We start from the raw sequence: 26,945 nt of genomic DNA, 5'->3' as shown, positions 1-26,945 counted from the left end.
AAAATAACAAATTTTTTTTTTGAAAATTCTTGGACACTGGTGCGTGACTCCAGATTTGGGCCTTGGACCCTGAAAGGGTTAAAATCACCAAAATTCTGCACTTGAGAGTGGATCCTCATGACGATGTTTCAAGACCACTATCAAGTCACAACTGAAGGAGAGAAGAGTAGAGAAGGCCAAAAGGATTGATGGTAAGCTTAGGCAGGGAAAGAAAGCTAAGAGAAAAATGTTCACTTATACCCACATGTGATGCCTTCAGTTTGACCAAAGCATTTTTAAGAAAAAACTTAAATTATCAAATTTATTGAATCTCATTACTGGTAGGTACAAAAGCATTTTACAAAAACGTAGAAAATTAGCTTGTACAGTTCAATATATAAAATACTCTGAACAATAATTGAGGTCAAGACTGTACAATATCATATTTTACATATAAAAGACTTGAAGCTACATCAATAGAAGCTTCATGGTACACTGTTACAATAAGTATTTTTAAACATTCCCTTTTCACAATGATTTCTGATAAAAATTTTGTAAACATTTAATATGTAACCTTTCATAGCTGTATTTTTAATATTCTCACATAACTTTCAAACACTGTTTGAAGAGTTCTCTGGGCTACTCAAACTTAATACCCTGAGCAAGAGGAAGATTTTTGGTGTAGTTGATGGTACAAGTTGAGCGACGCATGTACTGCTTCCAAGAGTCGGAGCCACTCTCTCGGCCTCCACCAGTGTGCTTCTCTCCTCCAAAAGCACCACCTATTTCAGCACCATTTGTAGGTATGTTGATGTTGATGATACCACAGTCAGAACCCTTAGGTCCCAACCACTGTTGATTGAAAAAAAATGAGTACTATGCTTATCACACAAGATGTATATAGAAGTGCCCTATTTCTCGTCATTACCATGCATGATTAAACTAATCAGGCTTCGTAAAAAAAATTCACGATACATTCACATGCACATTTGTTACCTACAGGTAATTTGGAACCCAAATGTTGACATAAGATGAAAGAAAGATCATGAGAAAAGAAAAAAAGTGACAAACACAAGCAAGATGCATGGCAGCAGAAATCTGTCTTGCCCATTTTAGCCGGTGGTAAATTAAGTGCACAGGTAAGTGGTGCCCCCATTCATAAAGGGAGTCTACAGGAGAATGGGCTGTGCTAAGTGTAAATTTTTCTTATTTTAAGTTTGCTCTGGAATGCATTTTTGTGGCTGTGAGGACTTTCCTGTATGTGTGTCTAAAAAACTCAGTGCATACTCAAATATGTAGTAACAACAGTGCAAAATTATATAACTATTTGGTTTTTGTTTTGCAGAGCGAGGTGTGATGATGGGTTATAACACAGCTATGTAAACAAACTATTCTGCAACAAAATAAATGGCCATTATCTACTTCTGTACTTAGATTTTCAAAAAGGCTTGACAGTTATCTATAAAAAGCTAATATATAAAATAAGAGATATAAAAGGAAAATATGCTTCTAAGCTGTTGTGTTCTGAGCATCTCTGCAAAAACAGTGATTATGTGTGTGTGAGGTGAAAATGTTGAATGATGATGAAAGTATTTTCTTTTTGGGGATTTTCTTTCTTTTTTGGGTCACCCTGCCTCGGTGGGAGACAACTGACTTGTTAAAAAAAAAGGAAAATGAACACAGAAAAAATGTTTGTGGAAAAAAATGCCAGCAGCAAGGCTCTGCACTTGCTATGATAACATTTAATTACATTATGTACGAGATTTGAAGAAATAAAAAAATATGCACACTGTAGATGATGTAAGAATTACATATAGTACTGTAAAGAGCTAAAACTATGAACTCTGTACAAGAAGACTGATGAATTCAGAAAGCCAGATAGATGCATGGAATCTAATGCAGAGCATTAAATTATGAATAAACACTGTCATCAGATATGATAAACTTTAAAATATCTAGCCATCATATACCATATATGACTAGAAAATATTAGAAAAGTTACTCAAAATTTATGTCGGACAAAAATGGGAATACGGCCTCTCTACACTTAGCAATGTACTCATTTACTGACGACGAACTTACAACCAGCTCTCCAACCAGTATGCAACCTAAGTAGTGTATATTAGAGCAGATTTCCTCTATTCTGTTTATTGCAGCATACAGTACACTACTGTATAATCGTTTAAAAATATACTAGAAATGTTATAAATGGTGCAAAGGTGACATTAAAAAAATATCTAGAGATGGTTGACATAAACCCACTACTAATTTATTATGCTCCTCACTTAATGACCAATTTGCTTACCAACTTACTCTTAGGAATGGAACCCCCACCGTTAAGCGAGGCGAGAACGTAATGCATGCAGCTGTAGTGTTGTGGCCTCCAATAATTTTTTTAATAAAACAAGTCTATAAACAGTCTGAGAATAACTCTCTCATGTATATATTTGGTCCAAAATATGAAAACTGGCTGAACACTCGATACTGTATCTTCACTGGCCAATAGGAGAAAAAGAGCATACCAAAAAATGAAGATGGGATACCACAAGTATCAATCTGCTAGTTTTAGCAGAGTTATATACCCATACACAATATATAACAAACTTATAAAAGGGGGAAAAAATAAAAGTAATATTTTACATACCTTAAACACATTAGCGAGATTTTGAGTGAAGAGAGACGAAGAGAGCCCCTGCTTCACTTCATTGTTCCATTTGATACCTTCATCAACCGAGGTACACTTAAGAACATACACAATGGGGGCAAAAGTTTCTCTCTGAACAACAGGAGAGTTGTGAGGCAAGCCAGTAATAATGGTTGGCTCTACGTAGTAACCATCTCGGTCAAGAACTTTACCACCAAACAAAACTTTACCTGAAAAGAAGAGACTAACCTAAGCAGCTATTAGAGATATGCAAAACCTAATAGAAGGCTTATTAGTACTGTGTGTATGTGTATATGTGTGCGTGCACACAGTCTGAGTCTCGACCCCTGAAACCACAATTACGCGAGTACATACATGTGCGCGTGCATGCACGCACACACACATGCACACACGCATGAACACGCACGCGCGCACACGCATGCGCGCACACGCACGCACGCACACACACGCGCACACACCTACTGGAGTTTTAAGTAACAGAAGTAAGACACGAGAGAGAGAGGGGTGGGTCGATTGCATCTTCTTGGACTGCAAGAAGGCCTTCGACACACTTCCTCACAGGAGATTGGTGCAGAAGCTAGAGGATCAGGTGCGTATAACAGGAAGGGCACTGCAATGGGTCAGAGAATACCTGACAGGGAGGCAACAACGAGTCATGGTACATGATGAGTTACCACAGTGGGCACCTGTGATGAGCAGGGTCCCACAGGGGTTGGTCCTAGGACTGGTGCTATTTCTGGTACATGTGAATGACATGATGGAAGGGTTAGACTCAGAAGTGTCCCTGTTCACAGATGTGAAGTTAATGAGGAGAATTAAATCAGATGAGGATCAGGTAGGACTTCAAAGAGACCTGGACAGGCTGGACACCTGGTCCAGCAACTGGCTTCTCGAATTTAACCCCGCCAAATGCAAAGTCATGAAGATCAGGAAGGGCAAAGAAGACCACAGACGGAGTATAGGCTAGGTGGCCAAAGACTGCAAACCTTGCTCAAGGAGAAAGATCTTAGGGCGAGTATAACATCGAACACGTCTCTGGAAGCACACAACCAGATAACTGCTGCAGCATATGGGCACCTGGCAAACCTGAGAATAGCGTTTAGATACCTTAGTAAAGAATCGTTCAAAACACTGTACACGGTGTACGTCAGGCCCATACTGATGTATACAGCACCTCTTTGGAACCCACACTTTATCAAGCACATAAGAAATTAGAGATAGTGCAAAGGTTAGCTCCAGAGCTAAGGGGAATGTTCTATGAAGAAAGGTTAAGGAAAATTGGCCTGACGACACTGGAGGACAGGAGGGTTAGTGGAGACATGATAACGACATTCAAAATACTGTGTGAAATAGACAAGGTGGACAGAGACAGGATGTTCCAGAGAGGGGACACAGAAACAAGGGGTCACAATTGGAAGTTGAAGACCCAGATGAGTCAAAGGGATGTTAGGAAGTATTTCTTCAGTCAGAGTAGTCAGGAAGTGGAATAGCCTAGCAAGTGAGGTAGTGGAGGCAGGAACCATACATAGTTTTAAGATGAGGTATGAAGAAGCTCATGGGGCAGGGAGAGAGAGGACCTAGTAGCACTCAGTGAAGAGGCAGGGCCAGGAGCTGAGCCTCGATCCCTGCAACCACAATTAGGTGAATTTACACACACACATGTACACACTCACATGCACTCACACGCACACACCCACGCACGCACGCACACACGCACGCGCACACACACACTATGTATTATATTGGTCTCACAGGCCACAAAAGTTACTTGAAAAAAATAAAATATTTGAAAAGAAAAAATTAGAATAAAAGTAAAAAATAATATTACCGAGTGAGTGGCAGTTGCTGATGTTGCAGTCAATGGTTCACTTCGTCAATTTTACACCTCTGTTTTGGTAAATACTAATCGCAAAAATTTTTTTTTCTTTTAAAATCCCAGAAAAATATTCTTAAGATTTTGGTAGGAGAAAATACAGTTAACCCCCGCCTTACAATATTATTTCATTCCAGAAGTCTGTTCAGGTGCCGTTATAGACCGAATTTGTTCCCATAAGGAATATTGTGAATTAGATTAGTCCGTTTCAGATCCCCAAAAATACACGTACAAAAGCACTTACAAAAATACACTTACATAATTGGTCGAGTTGGGAGCTGATCGTAAGGCGGGGGTCCACTGTATACTACTGTATTTTTTTTTTTTTTCAATTTTTCGACACAGAGGAAGTTTGTGATCAGAGGTCTCAACAGTGAAAGGGTTAAGTACAAAAACATCTAATGTTTTTTTTAATTTATATACTGTATAATGGATGTTTCTGAACACATCTGTCACTAAGTAATAAATGGCAGAAAACAAAAGGACGAGATACCGTATTTGTGAAGACCCTTCTTTGTGCTAGAAAAAAAACAGCAGTACCAAAATTAGAAAGCAGTGTAATCACATGTATTATAGTGTCAGCAAATTTCATGTACTGTACTGTGCAAAAATAAAAAATAAAAAGTTTTTGAGTCAGGAAATGCAAATTATTAGTGATAATTGAAAGCCCTGAAAATAAGTACCCTCATTTCAATATAAGAGGAAAAAAGAGAAGATACAAAAACAAGCAAGTTTTAATAAGGATACAGGAAATACGAATGATACACTAAAAAAACTGAAATGTACTCAAAGAGGTACTGGAAACTAACAACTTAAGATAAATCACTCTTAAGATGGCACTACAAGCATACCCGTGTTCTTACAATTATGAATTCATAAGAAATAGGCTGTAACAATATAAACAAAATACCTCCAAGAGCTTGTGCTTCTTCAATGGTTGTTAGGTAGCCATCAACACCTTGCTGTGAATGCATAGGTCCATAGAGTACACCATCTTCTAAAGGATCTCCAATACGTGGCATGAAACTGCCATATGCCTTGACCAGACGATCCACTACTGTGTCGTAGAGCTGAAATAGTTTACCATTAATTTTACTTTTTTATTAAAAATTATACACAAATCAAACTAACTTACTTTCCCCACCCATAAGTGTTCCAAATTCTTTACTCAATTTAAATTTTCATTATTAAAGCTATGAAACCACATCCCCTTTTTTCAAAACCAGCAGTCCTGCTTTCTTCAAAATGAATAAAAGCATTAATACTGTGGCTGGAATAATTTCACAACTAACACTGATTAGAAAACTGTCCTCAACCACTATAAAGTCTTAAGCTATTTTGTAATGACCCACAATGCAACTTACAGTCTCATGCAGTATAAGTCTCCGAGTTGTGGTACATCTCTGTCCAGCAGTACCAACACATGCAAACAGCGCTGCTCTCACAACCATCTCAGGATCAGCATCTTCATCCACAATAATAGCATTATTCCCGCCGAGTTCAAGCAAGTGACGACCAAAACGTTCTTGTACCATCAATGCCACCTTAGAATGAGAATTTAAGTAATGTACTAATTAAATCTTAATAATCCCTATATAAATTTTTACAAATAATTCCACACCCCCATAAGAGATCAGACTATTGTTATATAGTATGTACTATCATTTCCAGTGCTTTTTAAGGTATAAAGTGACATACAGACATTCCTCACTTAACGACCTACCTGTTTAACGATCATGCAGACTTATGACCAGCTCTCCAACCAGTCGGTTGAAGTGAAAGATATTGAAGAATTAGTGGAATGTGTCGAGGAACAGCTAACTAACGAAGATTTAATACAGTTGGAAGCGCAGCAGCACTTGGAAGAGGAAGAAGAGGAAAGAATGGAAGAAGTATGGAACAGAACTCAGTTGATAAGTGAGGAGTGCCTGTACTTCACTGCAACAGCTCAATTGGTCTAATACAGTAGAGCCCCACTTATACAGCATTTTACGTTCCAGGCTACCACCAAAAGCGGAAATTGCCGTAAGGTGAAATGCCATTTTTTCCACTTATCAAGCTGTATAGTCCTTGTGGCTTAGCGCTTCTTTTTGATTATAATAATAATAATAATCCACTTATGAATGCCGGATAAGTTTACACAAACATATATTAAGTTAATAGTAGAACTAAGCATTAAAAAACAATAAAAGGTAAAATAAATACACAGTTCATTCATTACTCACCTTAAAATATTTGTAGTCTTAATGTAGGGTAAGAGGCGAGTAGTATTTATTGTAGGAAGTCAGGTGTGGCAGCTCCCACACCAGCTACCATAACTACATGAAATATATGACTTAAATTTAAAGTCCCCCAGAGTGATTATTATTATTATTACCATCGACATAACTTTTTCACTGAATTTAATCATTTCTAACAACTACCCTTAGATACTATCCTAAATGAGAGAGAACGAGTAAATGAGGGATACCAAGAACGTAGAGAAACAGACGAATGCGTAAGGGGAGTCACTTGGTCAGATAAAACGCATATTAATACCTGTCTACTTTTGGTTCGTTTAAGTACATTTCTCCTAGGAAGCAGGTTGGTCGACAGCAACCGCCCAGGGAGGTACTACCGTCCTGCCAAGCGAGTGTATAACAGAAACCTGTAATTGTTTTACATGATGGTAGGACTGCAGGTATCTTTTCTCTCTCTCATAAATGTGCAAGATTTCAGGTATGTCTTGCTACTTCTACTTACTTAGGTCACACTACACATGCATGTACAAGCATATATACACACCCCTCTGAGTTTTCTTCTGTTTTATTACTAGTTCTTGTTCTTGTTGTTTATTTCCTCTTATCTTCACGGGAAAGTGGAACAGAATTCTTCCTCGGTAAGCCATGCGTGTTGTAAGAGGCAACTAAAATTCCGGAAACAAGGGGCTATTAACCACTTCTCCCATATATAATTATTAAATTTAAAAAGAAACTTTGGTTTTTCTTTTTGGGTCACCCTGCCTCGGTGGGATACGGCTGGTTTGTTGAAAGAAAAAAGTACATTTGCACGAGTTGGTGCTGTATAGCCCTTGTGGCTTAGCTCTTCTTTTTGATTATAATAATAATAATAATGCACGAGTTGGTGAAGCATTTACCCCGCAATACAAACATTTACATTGTGTACAAGTTGTCTTCACGTTAGTGCAGTAGAATAAATAATAAGCTACAAATGAAGGCATACGAAAGGAATAATTTTCTACAGTTACCCTCAGTAATACTAGTGTACACATTTTCTCTGGTGTTGGACTTGAGAAAACGTAATTCTTGCTGTCATTCCAACAAGCTGCCAGGCTACCACATTTCATACTGATGTCAAATTTATTCTACTGTGGATGTATCAGGTTTCTTATATAATTTTGAAAAAATATCATAGATGGATTAATGAAAATGTTTATATTAACATAATATACGACATTTAATGTGCCCCAGAGCAATTATTACTACTTTTTTTTTTAACAAGTCGGCCGTCTCCCACCGAAGCAGGGTGACCCAAAGAGAAAGAAAATCCCCAAAAAGAAAATACTTTCATCATCATTCAACAATTTCACCTCACTCTCACATAATCACTGTTTTTGAAGATGTGCCCAGAATACAACAGTTTAGAAGTATATACTTATAAAAATACACAATATATCTCTCCAAACTGCCAATATCCCAAACCCCTCCTTTAGAGTGCAGGCATTGTACTTCCCATTTCCAGGACTCAATTCCGGTTATATAAAATAACCGGTTTCCCTGAATCCCTTCACTAAATATTACCCTGCTCACACTCCAACAGATCGTCAGGTCCCCAATACCATTTGTCTCCATTCACTCCTATCTAACACGCTCACGCACGCTTGCTGGAAGTCCAAACCCCTCGCCCACAACACCTCCTTTGCCCCCTCCCTCCAATCTTTTCGAGGACGACCCCTACCCCGCCTTCCTTCCCCTTCAGATTTATACGCTCTCCATGTCAATCTAATTTGATCCATTCTCTCTAAATGACCAAACCACCTCAACAAACCCTCTTCAGCCCTCTGACTAACACTTTTATTAACTCCACACCTTCTCCTAATTTCCACACTCCGAATTTTCTGCATAATGTTTGCACCACACATTGCTCTTAGACAGGACATCTCCACTACCTCCAACCACCTCCTCGCTGCAGCAATTACAACCCAAGCTTCACACCCATATAAGTGTGTTGGTACCACTATACAGTGGACCCCCGGTTAACGATATTTTTTCATTCCAGAAGTATGTTCAGGTGCCAGTACTGACCGAATTTGTTCCCATAAGGAATATTGTGAAGTAGATTAGTCCATTTCAGACCCCCAAACATACACGTACAAACGCACTTACATAAATACACTTACATAATTGGTCGCATTTGGAGGTGATCGTTAAGCGGGGATCCACTGTACTTTCATACATTCCCTTCTTTGCCTCCATAGATAACATTTTTTGCCTCCACATATACCTCAATGCACCACACCTTTTTTTCCTTCATCAATTCTATGATTAAACTTATCCTTCGTAAATCCATCCTCTGATACGTCAACTCCCAAATATCTGAAAACATCACTTCTTCCATACTACTCCTCCTCAATTTGATATCCAATTTTTCTTTATCTAAATCATTTGATACTCTCATCACTTTACTCTTTTCTATGTTCACTTTCAACTTTCTACCTTTACACACATTCCCAAATTCGTCCACTGACCTCTGCAATTTTTATTAATATGGCATCAAGACTAGCGAGACACTCAGTGATTTTAATGCATACTGTACCTGCATGGCAGCACAAATTTATTTAGATGCAGGTACACATCAGTATAATTATCAGAGTATATATAATATATTCTCCATGGGGAAGTGGAACAGAATTATTCCTCCATAAGCCATGCGTGTTGTAAGAGGCGACTAAAATGCCGGGAGCAAGGGGCTAATATCCTCTTCTCCTGTATATATTATTAAATGTAAAAGGAGAAACCTTCGTTTTTCCTTTTGGGCCATCCTGCCTCGGTGGGACACGGCCGGTGTGTTGAAAGAAGATACAATATATTCTCCATTGGGAAGTGGAACAGAATTCTTCCTCCGTAAGCCATGCGTGTCGTAAGAGTCGACTAAAATGCCAGGAGGAAGGGGCTAGTAACCCCTTCTGTATACATTATTGAATTTGAAAAGAGAAACTTTTTTTTTTTTTGGGGGGGGGGGGCCACCCTGCCTCAGTGGGAAATGGCTGACTTGTTGAAAGATATATAAAATATGCAATAACTTTGCAACACTTGAAATTCTGGAAGGTTTCTAGACAACGGAGAGATGCAGAGCTCACAGAGGATGTAAAACAGTGGCATGCAGAGGCCATATTAGTGAGTCAGGTGGGAGGAGGGGGAGCCGTATAACAAGCTTCGGTCATAATTTGAAATGTCTATTAGCAAAATGCCACAAAGCGGGGCCCTACTGTACATTCATCTATCTGTAGCTTGGAGTTTTATACTGAAGATCCACTTGAAAGTTTCATTCATAATCTAAGTGCATATAAATGATTCTTCATAACTCGAATGGTTATATAATTGGATTATTTGCAGAGAATAAGAAACATACAACTCCTAATAGTATTAAGATCTGACCTATTTTAAAAAGAAAAAAAAAAAGAAAAAAAGACAAAAGCATGCAAATGATGTACAGGGAACTTCAGTTGAACAGTCTATAAATAATGCCTATTAAACTAAACAAAAGATGTACAGTGATTATACCTTTGATATATCTTTGAAGAATTTCTAAAGTATATCTACTCTCTGAGCCCGGCCATGGGCCAGGCTCATCTGGTGCTCGCCTGGTCAACCAGGCCGTTGCTGCTGGAGGCCCGCTGCCCCACATATCCATCACAGCCTGGTTGATCTGGCACCTGGTGAAGATACTTGTCTAGTTTCCACTTGAAGGCTTCAACACTTGTTCCAGCAGTGTTTCTGATATCTTCTGGTAAGATGTTGAAAAATCTGGGACCCTGGATGTTGATAGTGTTTCCCTATTGTCCCCACTGCACCCCTGCTCCTCACTGGATTTATTTTACACTTCCTCCCATATCTCTCACTCCAGATAAAAATTACTGTTAAATAGGGTGAATGTAGTGTGATAGCATAGTCTCAAAGTCAAGAATGATCACCGGTGGTAAAAGGACGAGTGACAGGGGGCCAAGACTTACTCGACACCAGTGGTAGAGGGATGAGTGATGAGGGACCAAGACTTGCTAGACAACACACCTGAATGTTAGAATACTGTATACTTTACAAGAATTTTTAGGAAGAGTAAGAAAATACTTAAGTGGAAATGAAACTGGCCCATTATCAAGGATGCAATGGCATCAGAATTATGCAAACAAAATCTTAGAAAGTCAATATGATCTATGCTCTGAATAAATTAGTTCATTTTATAACTAACCTGTTTACCAACTTTAGTGGAACCAGTGAAGGAGACCAAAGGAACCCTTTCATCTTTAGCAATACATTCACCAATGTCTGCTCCACCACAGCACAATGTTGACACTGCCCCGGGGAGTTTATTCTTTTCTAATACGGATGCAACAATCTTGGTTGTGGCTACTGACACTAGAGGTGTACTTGGTGCACCCTTCCAAAGCAATGTATCTCCACATACCTTCGGACAAAGGTGAAAAACACGTGGCTTTTAAAAGAATTGTATATAAAAATATTATGGATTCAGCAGTTTTATATTATTGCATTAAGGACGTCTTTAACATTTAGAGGAGACAAAGATGGTTCCCTAGGAAGCCCACTCTACTTTCTATCACAGGGTAGTGTGAGCTCCTTATTTAATCTTGTCTGAACAGAGGTTCCTGGATACAAGTGAGGGACAACTGATCCAAGGAACTGGACTTGCCCTCCCTTTCCTTAGATCAAATGTGAATACCTCCCATTCTCCCAGGCACTGTGTAACCCCTATGGAGTTAATGCTCCCCCATCAATGTAACAATAATTCTATCCAATCTCATGCAGTGTGGCTTCTGATGATCACTGAACACAAGCTTGAAGTCAATTATGCAAACTTATGGAAATGAATACAAGTGGCTCACCTGTTATCTGAACCCAACAGTGTACAACTTGTGGTTAGATAATGCTTTTGTCTCACCTCAGGACTTACAATCTACCTGACCTCTGAACCAGCCACTAAGATGCTAGTTTATTTTGACTAACTTTAGGATACTCACATGGCTGAACAATCCATTTTATCCTACCTTGGCACTTTCTTCCTGATGTCGGATAGTGGAGCTACTCTATTCCAATAGTCAGTATGCTGATAGTAAGCGAACAACTATATACAGTACATGTATATTTTAATTTGAAAAAAAAAAAAATCATATACATTTGAAATGTAGTTAAAGGATAGATAGCATAAAATAGTATTGTAGATTGTACATAATCTGTTTACACTAATATTCAAGATAGTAAAAAATTAACACTGTGGTAAAAAAGAATTCTTAATTAATTAGCCACATTATTTATACACTTAACACACTGGATACATATGGTTAAAAACTAAAATATGCTAACTGAGTAAAACTCAAGATACAACTTCTTGTAAAAATGTACATTTTGTCTAAAAGTAACTTATGTATCAATAACTGAATACTAACCATGGCAATGGCACTGTTCCATCCATAAACAGCAACAGGGAAATTGAAAGCAGTTATGACACCCACTACACCAAGAGGATTCCAGTTTTCCAGGAGAACATGACCAATTCGCTCAGAGGGTAACACAGAGCCACCAACCATGCGTGATAAACCTACAGCAAAGTCGCAGATGTCCACATACTCTTGAACCTCTCCAATACCCTCAGGTTTTATTTTACCTGAAAGAATTTCATAAAATTGTAGTATACAATACTGACTCGTCAAATTATCTGGCAGTATCCCCCGTCAGGTCTGTAGCCAGTCTAATTCGTAACTTCACTGCATTTAACATTTTTTGCAATCAGTATGTCATCTATACCTGTCCTACTTCTTTAATGCCTGCAATGATTCTCTTACCTCCTTCATTCATATAACTATATAATGGTAATTATTATAGTCACAAAAAGTGATAAACCCATGCATGTCATTCAGAATGTAACAAGTTTATACTAGCAGTTGTTTTGTGCTTCTTAAACCATTAAAGCTAATTTTGTATACTTTCTTTTAATGATTCAATCCATCAGACATCAAAATGGCACTCTCCCTTCACTTCCAATTACTTTTTTATCAGCAAACCTTATCCTACACTTATCCTAAACACTGCATTGTATTCCCAAGTGTTTACCATCAGCCTCCTAGTTGCACCTATGCAACTTATATTATATTTTAAATATGGTATAAAAATATTGTACAACACAAAGTACAGTATAAACATTGTCTCCCTAATTTGACAAGGTATATTACCTACCCATCTCCAAAGCCACTAATTTGCCAAGTGGCTCTAACTTTTCCCGTAATGCCTCACCAATCTGTCGAACAATCTCGCCTCTTGCAGGTGCTGGCATATCTGCCCACACCTACAAAATAAAAAATTTGTTAAATAGACAGCACAGTTCTTTAATATAGTATACTGTGCATATTTTCTTAAAGCTATCTATGCAATATGGTGACCCATATCATCAGTATATTTTTCTTTTAACAATTACTTTAGTTACTTACTAGTGAAGATTCCTCTAGGACCAAGAAAACTACAATAATGACCGGTTTTATTTCTTTGCAAGGGTTACAATGTGTGTTTACACTTTATAATTTGATTGGTACAAAAAAATCCATTATCATGCCGAGGCATTTTGGGAAGACAACCTAATATGAAGTGTCTGGTGGTAGTGCCTTTAGCTCACAACTGAAAGACCCGGATTGGATCCTAGGGCAGGTGAAAACGGACATGTTTCCTTTATACCTGTTGCCCCAGTTCACCTAGCGGGAAGTACTGTGGGGTACCTGGGTGTTAGCTAACTGTTGCGGGTCACATCCTGGGAAAGAAGACCAACCAAAACTAGACAATTCTGTAATTAGCTTTCTTGGGTTATCCTGGGTTATTAACACTCCAGGTTACTAACTCAAACTTCATCTTCATCACCCTGACTAGATAAGAGGGGATGACATTAAAAGGGAAGATGCCAGTTTCTTCTGAGATATGAAACTTACTAAGATCAAAGCATGGAGCAAGATTGAACAATATTTTTTTAATCAGGTAACCACTAGCCAATAAAATTTTGACTCATTAGCCAAGTTCCCACTGAGTACTACTTGTCTATGTACATACTTAATTTCTCTGAAACAAAACAATTACTATACATCACTCCTAAGGACATTATTTACAGGATAAAATAAACAACAGCTTCAAAATACAGTACAGAAAATCCTCACTTAACATCGTTGATAGGCTCTTAGAAACTGTGGCTAAGCGAAACGATGTATAATGAGATCAATTTTACCATAGGCTAATTGATATAAACATCAGTGGTGCACAGTGCACCTTTAGCACTCACTGCAACAGGGTTAAATCAAGGAATAAATGTTTGCAAAGCAAAAATGAACATGCAAACTCCACACAGACAGCAGACCTGGCTGGGACTCTTTTTTTTCCCTCATCTTTATAAAGAAACGACACTGAACAAAACAATGTTAAATGAGGACTAACTGTACAGCTATGAAAAATGTTTGCTTTGTAGGAAAATAATAGTTGAACATAACTTGTTCCATACATACAGTAAATGACAATGTGTGTACATCCCAAATATTTTAGGAAATTGAATTCATGATACATACCAATTAACATCCATTAGCATAAGGCCCCTCCTAAATCAAGATAATATCTCACAATATTCCAGGTGGAGCATGAAATTTAGTTTTATGTACCTGCCATGCTTCTTGTCCTGCTTTAATGCAAGAGTCTAAGTCCTCTACTGTGCCCTGTTGAACTTGTGCAATGGGACGTTTATTGGCTGGGCACACTGATGTCACAACCTGAAGAAATTAAAAATCATTACTGTACTCTTATTTCATCCATAAAATTTATACACTTTTCACATACATGTACCCCCCACCTCTCACACCACACTAACCTTCCTTTACCCCATCCCTCACACCACCTAACTTCCTTTCTCTCACACCACAGTTATACACCTTTCCCTCATTCCACACTTCCCCTTTCCCTCCCAAAAAACACCTGTGCCCCTCGCCATAACTAACTCACAACTGTTTACATTATAACAACTGGACCAAAATGGTAATTGGTAATTTCCCCCCATGTATACTGGGAGGTAGCTGAATAATCTTGGGCCCCTGACACTTATTGTGTTCTCTTAGCGAACTCAGGACACCCCTACTTTTCATGGGGGGGGGGATGTTGCACCGCCTGAGTTGTTTTCAGAACCAATGATTTTCGTGTGTAGATTTGGGACTAGTCTTAGGATTTTTCAGTGTTTATTATCATGTATCTTTCTCGTCTGCATTCCAAGGAGTATAGGTCAAGGGACTTCAACTGTTCCCAGTTATTTAGGCATTTTATTGTACTTATACATGCAGTGAAAGTTCTTTGTATATTCTCCAGGTCTGCAATTTCGCATGCCTTGAAAGGGGCCATTTAGTGTACAGCAGTACTCCAGCCTAGAGATAACAAGAGATTTAAAGAATTATGAGCTTGGCATTCCTAGTTTTGAAGGTTCTCATTATCCATCTTATCATTTTCCTAGCAGATGTGATAGTTGTGATCTTTGAAAGTGAGATTCTCTGACATTATCACTCCTAGTTCTTTCACAATAGTTTTTCGCTCTATTGTGTGGTTGAAACTGGTTTTATACTCCGATCCAGTTTTCAGTTTTTATTTCAAGTTTTCCATAGCGGAATAACTGAAATTTGTCTTCACTGAACTTCATATTGTTTTCTGAAGCCCATTTAAAGACGGTGTAAATTACCTAGTATAACCCAAAAAAGTCAGAAAATGTGACTTATTTCCATTACACTATGTATGTGGCCGTAATGTATGACCTCGGTATCATAAAAAAAAACTTTACTTGGGTATCCCACAACAGCATAAGAGGGCGGGGCCAGGAGCTGTGACTCGACCATACAACCATATAGGTGAGTACATATAGGTGAAGAGTACGAAGACAGTTTATTAACCTTATGGGAATTAAACAAGTTAAGGAGGATTAAATTCAGGGGGAAGTGGTAAGTGCTTCAAGGTCATTATGCCCACGTAAGGAATAGGTGGCAATCAGATGTAACGAGGGGCAAGGGAGGGGAGGGTAGTTCCATTTCCTTGGATCAACTTGGACCACTGAATACTTCATTGCTTAGTTAATCTTAAGTTAATTTTAAGCCTGCCCGTAATGTTATGCATTCAAGTGGCTTTGGCATGCTGCATTTAACTGTATTCTTTTGTACTTCTCTATCATTTTCAAATTAATAAATAAATAAAATAAATAAAAACAGCCATTTACCAGCATTAAGGCAAAATAAATAACCGTGAGCCCCGCCTTAGTGCTGGCCAATCACTGCTGAGCTGGGCACTGGTCCAGCCACTCAGGTGCCACCCAGCTGTTGCCATGCCATTTAACACAAGTGTTTTAAGTAACGAGTTTATACTTTTTATGACATGTGGCACTAGTTTACTTGATGATACCAACATTAATATGATTGGAATTTTATAAGTGTTTAATAATGCCTTAAAAAAAAAAAAAAGGTATATTCATCCGCCCGGCTCTGTCTAATCTATTTTTAACTACAGTTTTACTCTACATTACGCTACGCTGTACAGCCCTTGTGGCTTAGCGCTTCTTTTTTATTATAATAATAATACATTAAGCTACAAGCTAAGTGTTGTCTCCCACATTATTAACATAACTGACAACACCACAGTTTGTGATATCTAATGAGACTAAAAATCAGACTTCCATGATTATGAAGAATATACGTCAATATACCAGCACTCACTGCAAATAACCAATGCACCCCAATGGAAAAAAAAGTCAAGGATCTCAACAAATAAATCAGTGACTTTTTTGGGTTATCATAGGTAATTTACACGTTACTACATATGATTATTTGTGTAGCTGTATTTATGTGTACTTGTACCTAAATAAACTTACTGAACATTACAAATCCAACAGCTGATAAATTTACTTCCTATATAGTATATACATAATTTGATTAAATTTTGATTCCTCACCTCTCCATTGGCAAACCACTTGCCGTTGAAAACGCCTTTGTTGCTCTCTGCTAGTCCCAGCTCCTTGAGAAAGGCATACTTAGGGTCGTTTATGAGGAACCCTGAGGAAGACATGGCTCTGACAAGGAGCAGTGAGGTGCCGGGAGCACGGATAAGTAACCGTGTGAGGAGGGGAGCCATGACTGCCTCCCAACTCATCTGCTCCCCACCACACACAAAATTCTCCCTCACCTAGACACTATTCTTCCCTGTCCTCCACTCCCTGTCACTATTCATCTCTCCTCCCCTCTCATTCTTCCCCGTTCTCTCTTCTACATCAGTCTTCCCAAAAATCCCCCCGACATGGTAAGATAACTCTTCTCCCCACCCAAGCACAATTCTCCCCTGTCTCTCCCTCCCTGTCATTGTTCTTCCCTATTCTCTTCTAGCCACAATTCTTCCCTATCTCCTCCCTGTCACTTTTTCTCCTCCCCTCTGCCACTATTCTTTCCCATACTCCCCTCCCTGTCACTTCCATGTACTTCCCTCCTTGTCACTATTCCATGTACTCCCCCTCACTATTCTCTATCTTCCCCATGTCTTATCCCCTCCATGTCACTATTCTCCTCACTTTTCCCTCCATGTCACTATTCTCCTCACTTTTCCCTCCATGTCACTATTCTCCTTGCTTTCCCCTCCCTGTCATTCTTTCCCCACAGTCATCATTCTTCCCTACAATCCCCACCTAATCACTATTCTTCCCTATCCTCTCTTCAGTCACTATTCCCTATCCTCCTCCTCCTCTCCCTGTCACTATTCTCCCCTGTCCTCCCTTCCCTGTCACTATTCTTCCTCGTATTCTCCTCTCTGTCACTTTCCCATACTTCCCTCCGTCACTATTCTGTCGTTTTCTACCCTACCTGTCATTATTCTTTCGTCTTCTTCCCTCTCTGTCACTAGTGTCCTTACATTTCCCTCCCTATCACTCTTCTCCCCACCTTTTCCTCTCAGACGTCATTCTTCCCAACAATCCCCTACTTAGTCACTGTCCTTCCCCTCCCAGTCACTATTTTCCCCACCCAGTCATCATTACCCCACCCTCCCCTCCGTCACTTTTTCCCACCTTTCTCTTTCAGACACTGTTCTTCCTTATCCTTTCCTTCCACCACAACTTTCCCCTCCCCTCCCATTCCAGCCATCACTCTCCTATACGGTTCCCCTTTGTGCAGTGGTTAGCGCTTTGGCTCAACCAAGAAAACTCGGGGTCGAACCCCTTGAGTTGTGTCATGATTCACGAAATCGTAATGACACGACTGCAAACAAACCATACCACGGGTGGGGATAGAACCCGCGATCAGAGAGTCTCAAAACTCCAGTGGCTAACGCGACGGTCTGGAGTTTTAAGACTCTCTGATCGCGGGTTCTATCCCCACCCGTGGTATGGTTTAGTTGTGTCATCTAACAGTATATAGATACCTAGGAGTTTAGTTGAGTGTTGTGTGTCGCATCCTAGGGAAGAACCTAATCAGGACTTAATTAGAAATAAGTCACACTACTTGGCTGACTTGGGTTATCCTGGATAACTTACACTCTCAGATTAATAATCCGAGAAAAGTTCTTCTCCTCCTCCTTCCCTTCCACTTCCCCTCCTCCTCCTTCGTCTTCTTCCTCCTCCTCCTCCTCCCTCCTCCTTAGAAGATACAGCGAGCCGTGAAGCAGGGTAATATAAACCAAGTCTACCAGCGGGCCACTGACAATATGATATTCAATGAAGATAAATTTCAATTACGCCATGGAAGAATGAAGAAATAAAAACAAGATCAGAGTGCAAGACAAACTCAAACTACTCTATAGAAAATAAGTCAAATGTGAGAGACCTGGGAGTGTTGATATCAGAAGACCTCGCTTTCAAGGAGCACAACAACGTTTTTATATTACAGCTGTAAGAAAAAGTGTCAGGTTGGATAGCTAGAACCTGGAAAACAAGGGATGCCACGCAAATATTGACACTCTTCAGGTCGCTCGTTCTCTCTTGGGTGGAGTATTGCTGTACTAACGACCCTCCCCTTCAAGGCAGGCTAAATTGCTGAGCTGACAAATGTACAAGGAACCTTTACAGCTCAATGAAGTACCTAAGCTACTGGGAGCTCCTGAAGTCCCTAGAACCGTACTCATTAGAACGTAGTAGAGAAAGATACTTCATGATCATTTTGTTATATTATACATTATTATGCTACAAATTTGTACAACTATAATGCTTCTTAATTGAAATGTTCAAATTTCATTGTTTAAAATACTCATTTGTACTTCATGTTGTAATTTGTTTAGGAGTCAGGAATCGCGGGAAGAGCTAAAAGCCATAAATGAAATCGAAAGAAACCCAAAGTATTTCTTCTCCTATGCCAAATCAAAGTCGAGAACAACGTCCAGTATTGGGCCTCTACTTAAACAAGATGGGTCCTACACAGATGACAGCAAGGAAATGAGTGAGCTACTCAAGTCCCAATATGACTCAGTTTTTAGCAAGCCGCTAACCAGACTGAGAGTCATAGATCAAAATGATTTTTTTATGGGAGAGCCACAGAATTTGGTTAACACAAGCCTATCCGATGTTATCCTGACGCCAAATGACTTCGAACAGGCGATAAATGACATGCCCATGCACTCTGCCCCAGGGCCAGACTCATGGAACTCCGTGTTCATCAAGAACTGCAAGAACGAGCCTTTACCATCCTATGGAGAGGGAGCATGGAAACGGGGGTCGTCCCACAGTTACTAAAAGCAACAGACATAGCCCCACTCCACAAAGGGGGCAGTAAAGCAACAGCAAAGAACTACAGGCCGATAGCACTAACATCCCATATCATAAAAATCTTTGAAAGGGTCCTAAGAAGCAAGATCACCACCCATCTAGAAACCCATCAGTTACACAACCTAGGGCGACATGGGTTTAGAACAGGTCGCTCCTGTCTGTCTCAACTATTGGATCACTACGACAAGGTCCTAGATGCACTAGAAGACAAAAAGAATGCAGATGTAATATATACAGACTTTGCAAAAGCCTTCGACAAGTGTGACCATGGCGTAATAGCGCACAAAATGCGTGCTAAAGGAATAACAGGAAAAGTCGGTCGATGGATCTATAATTTCCTCACTAACAGAACACAGAGAGTAGTAGTCAACAGAGTAAAGTCCGAGGCAGCTACGGTGAAAAGCTCTGTTCCACAAGGCACAGTACTAGCTCTTGTTCCTCATCCTCATATCCGACATAGACAAGGATGTCAGCCACAGCACCGTGTCTTCCTTTGCAGATGACACCCGAATCTGCATGACAGTGTCTTCCATTGCAGACACTGCAAGGCTCCAGGCGGACATCAACCAAATCTTTCAGTGGGCTGCAGAAAACAATATGAAGTTCAACGATGAGAAATTTCAATTACTCAGATATGGTAAACACGAGGAAATTAAATCTTCATCAGAGTACAAAACAAATTCTGGCCACAAAATAGAGCGAAACACCAACGTCAAAGACCTGGGAGTGATCATGTCGGAGGATCTCACCTTCAAGGACCATAACATTGTATCAATCGCATCTGCTAGAAAAATGACAGGATGGATAATGAGAACCTTCAAAACTAGGGAGGCCAAGCCCATGATGACACTCTTCAGGTCACTTGTTCTATCTAGGCTGGAATATTGCTGCACACTAACAGCACCTTTCAAGGCAGGTGAAATTGCTGACCTAGAAAATGTACAGAGAACCTTCACGGCGCGCATAACGGAGATAAAACACCTCAATTACTGGGAGCGCTTGAGGTTCCTAAACCTGTATTCCCTGGAACGCAGGCGCGAGAGATACATGATTATATACACCTGGAAAATCCTAGAGGGACTAGTACCGAACTTGCACACGAAAATCACTCACTACGAAAGCAAAAGACTTGGCAGACGATGCAACATCCCCCCAATGAAAAGCAGGGGTGTCACTAGCACGTTAAGAGACCATACAATAAGTGTCAGGGGCCCGAGACTGTTCAACTGCCTCCCAGCATACATAAGGGGGATTACCAACAGACCCCTGGCAGTCTTCAAGCTGGCACTGGACAAGCACCTAAAGTCGGTTCCTGACCAGCCGGGCTGTGGCTCGTACGTTGGTTTGCGTGCAGCCAGCAGTAACAGCCTGGTTGATCAGGCTCTGATCCACCAGGAGGCCTGGTCACAGACCGGGCCGCGGGGGCGGTGACCCCCGGAACTCTCTCCAGGTAAACTGAATATATCATTGCTTAGTCAATCTTAAGTTAATTTTAAGCCTGCCCATAATGCCCTGCATACAAGGGGCTTTTGGCATGTACACCCAACCACTATAATTTCTTGCATAACTTTGTATCATGTTCAAATAAAAGTTTATTATTATAATTATTATTATTATTATTATTATTATTATTATTATCTACTCCATGAAGATACTGGAGGGATTGGTCCCAAACCTACACACTTAAATTACTACCAGTGAGCACAAAAGGCTTGGCAGACAATGCAGGATACCTCCAACGAAAAGCAGAGCGGATGTGAATACCCTGAGAGAGAACTCAGTAAGCGTTAAAAGGACTATGATTCCTCAACGCCCTCCCTTCATACAGAAAGGGGATTACCAGTCAACCCCTTAGCTGTCCTCAAGAGGAAACCCTACAGAATCCCCAAAACAGTTCCTGATCAACCGGGTTGTGGTGATTACGTTGGACTGCGGGCGGTGGGCACTAACAATTTGATCGATCAGGCCAGCAGAGGCGGTGACCTCCGAAAGCGACTCTAGGTAAACTCCTCTTTCTCTTCCTCTTACCAAATTGTGAGTTCATTACCTCTGTAACTTGCTCAGCTATCAAAACTTTGGAGTCCAGTCCCTGGACCAATTATGTACCTCTGTAATCTTTTGACTACCGCCCACAGGATGGGTATGGGGTGCAATAAACATATTAAACTAACTCTTCCTCTTACCTCTTTCCTCTTCCTATATTACTACTTTCTTCCAGCCACTGTACTTCACCGGCTCAGTATTATACCACTGATCTAACGAAATCCCGGGTACGAACGATCCTTGGGTCGTAATAAAGTTGGTAGAATTACCGACAATATGTAAAGAAAAGGGACACAAGTGCAACTAATGTGACATTTTATTGTGGCAACGTTTCACTCTCCAGGAGCTTTATCAAGCCATTACTTGATAAAGCTTGATAAAGCTCCTGGAGAGCGAAACGTTGCCACAATAAAATGTCACATTAGTTGCACTTGTGTCCTTTTACGATCCTTGGGTCGGCGAAACACACTGAGAGCCCGGGATCGATTCCCGGCACGGAAGAAACGTTGTGCATGTTCTCTTACACCTGCTGTTCCCATTCACCTAGCGGAAAGCAGTCATCTGGGTGTTAGTCGTCTGGGACACGACTAACCTAAATTGCCCGAAATGCTATGCATAACCAGAGGCTATATAGTATACCAGGGATGTCAGCTAGGTCTGTAATAGCTGTATCATTCACTTATTATTATTATTATTATTATTATTATTATTATTATTATTATTATTATTATTATTATTATTATTATTATTATTATTACATTAATAAGCTCATATCCCACCTTCTCCTTCCACTCCAAGAGTATTACAGATAAATAACACAAAAGTTACAGTATCTATTACCAGATAACCACAGTATCATGTATATTTTGTCAGTGGGTTGCAAAGTACACGAAAAAGTCAACAGAATTCAGATTCCTGTCATATTCCATCACAGTGGACGACTTTCCTATTCTACTTTATCACATTGGGTGGTTTTTATCCTCCACCACATACGATGTTTTTTTATACTCCATCACATAGGATGGTTTTTATCCTCCATCACATAGGATGTTTTTTATACTCCATCACATTGGATGGTTTTTATCCTCCATCACATAGGATGTTTTTTTATGCTCCATCACATTGGATGGTTTTTATCCTCCATCACATAGGATGTTTTTTATACTCCATCACATAGGATGTTTTTTATACTCCATCACATTGGATGGTTTTTATCCTCCATCACATAGGATGTTTTTTTATACTCCATCACATAGGATGGTTTTTATCCTCCATCACATAGGATGTTTTTTATACTCCATCACATAGGATGGTTTTTATCCTCCATCACATAGGATGTTTTTTATACTCCATCACATTGGATGGTTTTTATCCTCCATCACATAGGATGGTTTTTTATGCTCCATCACATTGGATTTTTTTTATATTTCCTATTCTACTCCACAGAGGATGATTTTTTATAATCAATCACATAGGATGGCTTATTTATACCGCATCACATAGGATGGTTTTTATATTCCATCATATACGATAGTTTTCCTTTTATACTCCATCACATTGGATGATGGAGTATAAAAGGCTTGATCCAGGGAATTGGAGCTTCTTTTGGTCAAACTTGGTTGCCTCTCATTCCCCAGGCGCTGTAGGACCCCATAGGGTTTATTTATTTATTTATTTATTTTATTTATTTATTTAAAAATTTGAGCACACATACAGAGGTACAAAAAATACAGATAAGAGCAGCATGCCAAAGCCACTTATACTATGCATAGCATTACGGGCTGGCTTAAAATTAACTTAAGATGAACTAAGCAATGATGACATCAGTGATAAAACTTTAATGTAAACAGATTACTATAAAGCACAAGTGAGTATTACAAAGACAGGTCATATGGTTGTATGCATTGTTGTACATTCAGTAGAATGGAGTATTCTGTTAGGTAGTGTATTTAAAAAATAATAAAGTTAGATTGGGTTTTAGGTTTAACATTTATGTGATATAATTGTGAGAAACATTTAAGATATACAATTTATAAGGTTCAGTTATTCAGTATTTATTTGGTTTTGGGTGAGTAAGTGATCTTTGAGAAGAGACTTGAATTTATAAACAGGTAGTGTTTCTTTTATATTTACAGGTAATGAGTTCCAGATTTTAGGGCCTTTTATGTGCATTGAGTTTTTGCATAGTGTGAGATGGACACGAGGAACATCAAAGAGTGATCTGTGCCTTGTGTTATGGTCATGTGTTCTGTTGAGGTTGGCAAGGAGATGTTTGAGGGGAGGGTTAATATCAGAGTTAAGTGTTCTATGTATGTAATAGGTGCAGTAATAAGTATGAATGTTTGTATGGTGAGTAGGTTTAGTGTATTGAATATTGGTGGAGTGTGCTGCCTATAGTGAGAATTTGTTATCATTCTAACTGCAGCCTTTTGTTGGGTAATTAGTGGTCTGAGATGGTTACTTGTTGTTGAGCCCCATGCACAAATTCCATAGGTGAGATAGGGGTAAATAAGAGAGTGATATAGGGCCAGGAGGGCTGACTGTGGAGCATAGTACCGTATCTTCGATAGTATGCCTACAGTCTTGGAAATTTTCTTAGAAATTTGTTGTATATGTGTATGAAATTTGAGTCTATTATCAAGGTGGATTCCTAAGAATTTTCCCTCTGTTAGCTTTGTGATAGGTGATCCGTTTATCATTATGTTAAGAGGGACATCTGTAGCTCTGTTACCAAACTGAATGAAGTAGGTTTTGTCAATGTTTAGTGTAAGTTTGTTAGTCCTCATCCAGGTAGATATTTTCTGTAATTCGGTATTTACAGTATTGGCTAGCGTGACTGGGCTCGGGTGGGAGAAGACGTATGTAGTGTCATCTGCAAATAGTGTGGGTTTGAGTAATTGCGAAGCATTTGGTAGGTCATTTATGTATAGGAGAAAGAGAAGAGGGCCAAGGACACTTCCCTGTGGGACACCAACTGTAATTGGTTGTGCAGAAGAGTTTGCCCCATTTGCATACACATATTGGCTTCTGTTGCTGAGGTATGACTTGAGGTAGTTGAGGGAGTGCCCTCTTATACCATAGTGTGACAATTTTACGTGGAGCAAGTCATGGTTAACTGTATCAAAAGCTTTACGTAAGTCAATGAAGATCCCCAGTGGGACTTCTTTTTTCTCTATTGCAGTGTATATATGTTCTAGCATGTGTATAATAGCATCATTAGTATTTTTATTTGGCCTGAATCCAAATTGGCAGGGGTTGAGTATGTTTTGGGAGATAAGGTAGGAGTAGATTCGTTTATGAATTAATTTTTCGAAGATTTTTGAGAGAGGGTGTAAGTTGGATATTGGCCTATAGTTATTCAACTCTGTTTGGTCTCCTCCTTTGTGGATCGGGGTGACCCTTGCTATTTTGAGTACTGTAGGGAAGGTGGAGGATTCAATGGATTTGTTAAAGAGTGTTGCAATGATTGGTGATAGCACTTGTGACACTTTTTTGTATATAAAGGGTGGTAAGGTATTTAAATCTCATGCCTTGTTTTTTAGCGTGTTGATAATAAGGGAGACTTCGTATGGGTTAGTCGGAGCTAGGAACAGTGTGTTCGGGTAGTTGCCAGTGAGGTAATCATTTGGTGGGGTATCTGAGCTTGGGATTTTATTGGCAAGGTTTTGTCCTATAGTGGAGAAGAAGTCATTGAGTCTGTTTGCTGTTTCTGTTGGTGGGAGTTGGGGTTCATCTGATTTTGCTAATTTTATTTCGCTATTTCGTGATATCTTTTTTGTTCCTAGAATTTCTGATAGGGTTTTCCAGGTCTTTTTTTATATCACCTCGTAAGTTGGATAATCTGTTCTCATAATACAATTTTTTTGCCCTTCTTATCAGGCTGGTTAGGATTGACGAGTAACGTTTTGTTTGGTCTCTGGTTATGTGACCCATTCTGTACTGTTTTTCATATTGGTGTTTTGTATTTATGGATTTGAGAATGCTGGGTGTTAACCAGGGACTGTTCAGTCTCTTAGCTGTCATCTGTTTAGTTTTTTTAGGGCAGTGCTTGTTATAGAGGTATTGGGTCTTTTTTAGAAAATTATTAATACATTCGTCAATATCTGTATAGATTTCTAGCTCAGTGTGCCAGTCAATGTTTGCTACTGCTGTTGTGAAGTTATTAATGGCTGCCTCATTGTGAAGTCTGAAGGTGACTTTAGTAGTGTCTTGGGGTAATTTACCAAGAGTTGTTATGAGAAAAGTAGGGTAGTGGTCTGTGGTATTATCTGTAATTATGCCTGATTTTAAAGGGGATATGGTGTTGGTCCAGATGTGGTCAAGTAGGGAAACACTAGTCTCTGTAACTCTTGTAGGTTTTGTTACTGTTGGTAGCAACATACAGTTACTCATTGTGTTTGTGAATTCAGTAACGTGTGGGTCCTGGTCTTGCAGGAGATTTATATTGAAGTCACCTGAGAGTAGTAAGTGATCTTTGTTCATGCGTGCATCAGTTATCATTCTTCCTAGGTTTTGACTAAATTGGCTAATGTTTGACTGTGGAACTCTGTAAATGTTTATCAATGTGAGAGGTTTTTGTAGGTATTTGGATTTGAATTTGGCTATTATATATTCCCCATGTTCATCCCTTGTGCAAGTATTAGTGATACATTCTAGTTGGTCTGAGTAGTATATGGCTGTGCCACCCCCTTGTTGGTCTGGCCTACAGTTGTGTATGGCTGTGTAACCAGGAATGGCATAGACATCTGTACTATCAGGCTTTAGCCAGGTTTCAGTTAGTGTAATGATGGACATATTGGCATGTAAGGAATTTAGTAATGCTATGAGGTCATCGTAATGCTTGCTTAAAGATCTGATATTGTAGTTAAAGATAGTTATGTTGTTGTTGGCACTGAGAAGTGCCTTTGATTGTTCTGCAGTGTAGTAATTACAGTAACTGTTTGATTCATTTAAGTCATTAAATAAGAGGTTGGTATCAGGATCAATGCTTGTAATCATAAGATTTGTAGTGAAACTATAGTTAGAATTAAGTATAAAACAAAGTAAATAGTCTTAAGCTAAAAAATAGCACCTGAATTATTTAACAAATGTAAAATAATGAGCTAAGGTAGTTTTTTTTTTTTTCTTTTTTTTTTTTTTTTTTTTTTTAAGCTAAAATAAAGGAGACAATATAAAAGGGACTAATACAAATAAAGTGATAATCAAATAATGGAGCTTGGGAATATGATAGTAGGTAGTACTATAAAGGTAATTCTTTAAAGTTAGAATTATAGTATAAAATAATAATATAAAAGGGACTAATGTAAGTTGTGGTGAACAATAAAGTGGTAATCAAATAAATGAGCTTTGGAATATAAT

At 39.1% G+C, this 26,945-nt stretch overlaps 1 protein-coding gene across 2 annotated transcripts; it reads right to left on the bottom strand.

Annotated features, from left to right (window-relative positions):
- Positions 1-287: 287 nt before the first annotated feature.
- Aldh7A1 (aldehyde dehydrogenase 7 family member A1) lies at positions 288-17,024 on the bottom strand. Of its 2 annotated transcripts, none has more exons than XM_070086271.1 (9): positions 16,754-17,024; positions 14,440-14,547; positions 12,986-13,094; positions 12,199-12,416; positions 10,986-11,201; positions 5,882-6,061; positions 5,428-5,587; positions 2,624-2,853; positions 288-831 (listed from the first exon to the last, which is right to left on the bottom strand). In XM_070086271.1, exons 1-9 carry the CDS (start codon positions 16,949-16,951, stop codon positions 619-621), a joined length of 1,632 nt encoding a protein of 543 aa, XP_069942372.1. In that variant the 5' UTR covers positions 16,952-17,024; the 3' UTR covers positions 288-618. The 2 variants fall into 2 exon arrangements, with proteins under 2 accessions (XP_069942372.1, XP_069942373.1); XM_070086272.1 differs by lacking the exon at positions 16,754-17,024 and adding an exon at positions 16,026-16,046 and having other exon boundaries at positions 467-831.
- Positions 17,025-26,945: the final 9,921 nt, after the last annotated feature.

This window comes from Cherax quadricarinatus, chromosome 18, assembly GCF_038502225.1.
Source record: "Cherax quadricarinatus isolate ZL_2023a chromosome 18, ASM3850222v1, whole genome shotgun sequence".
NCBI lineage: Eukaryota > Metazoa > Arthropoda > Malacostraca > Decapoda > Parastacidae > Cherax > Cherax quadricarinatus.
Note: the sequence above shows the minus strand (reverse complement) of the source record. Positions and strands in the feature narration are given on the sequence as shown.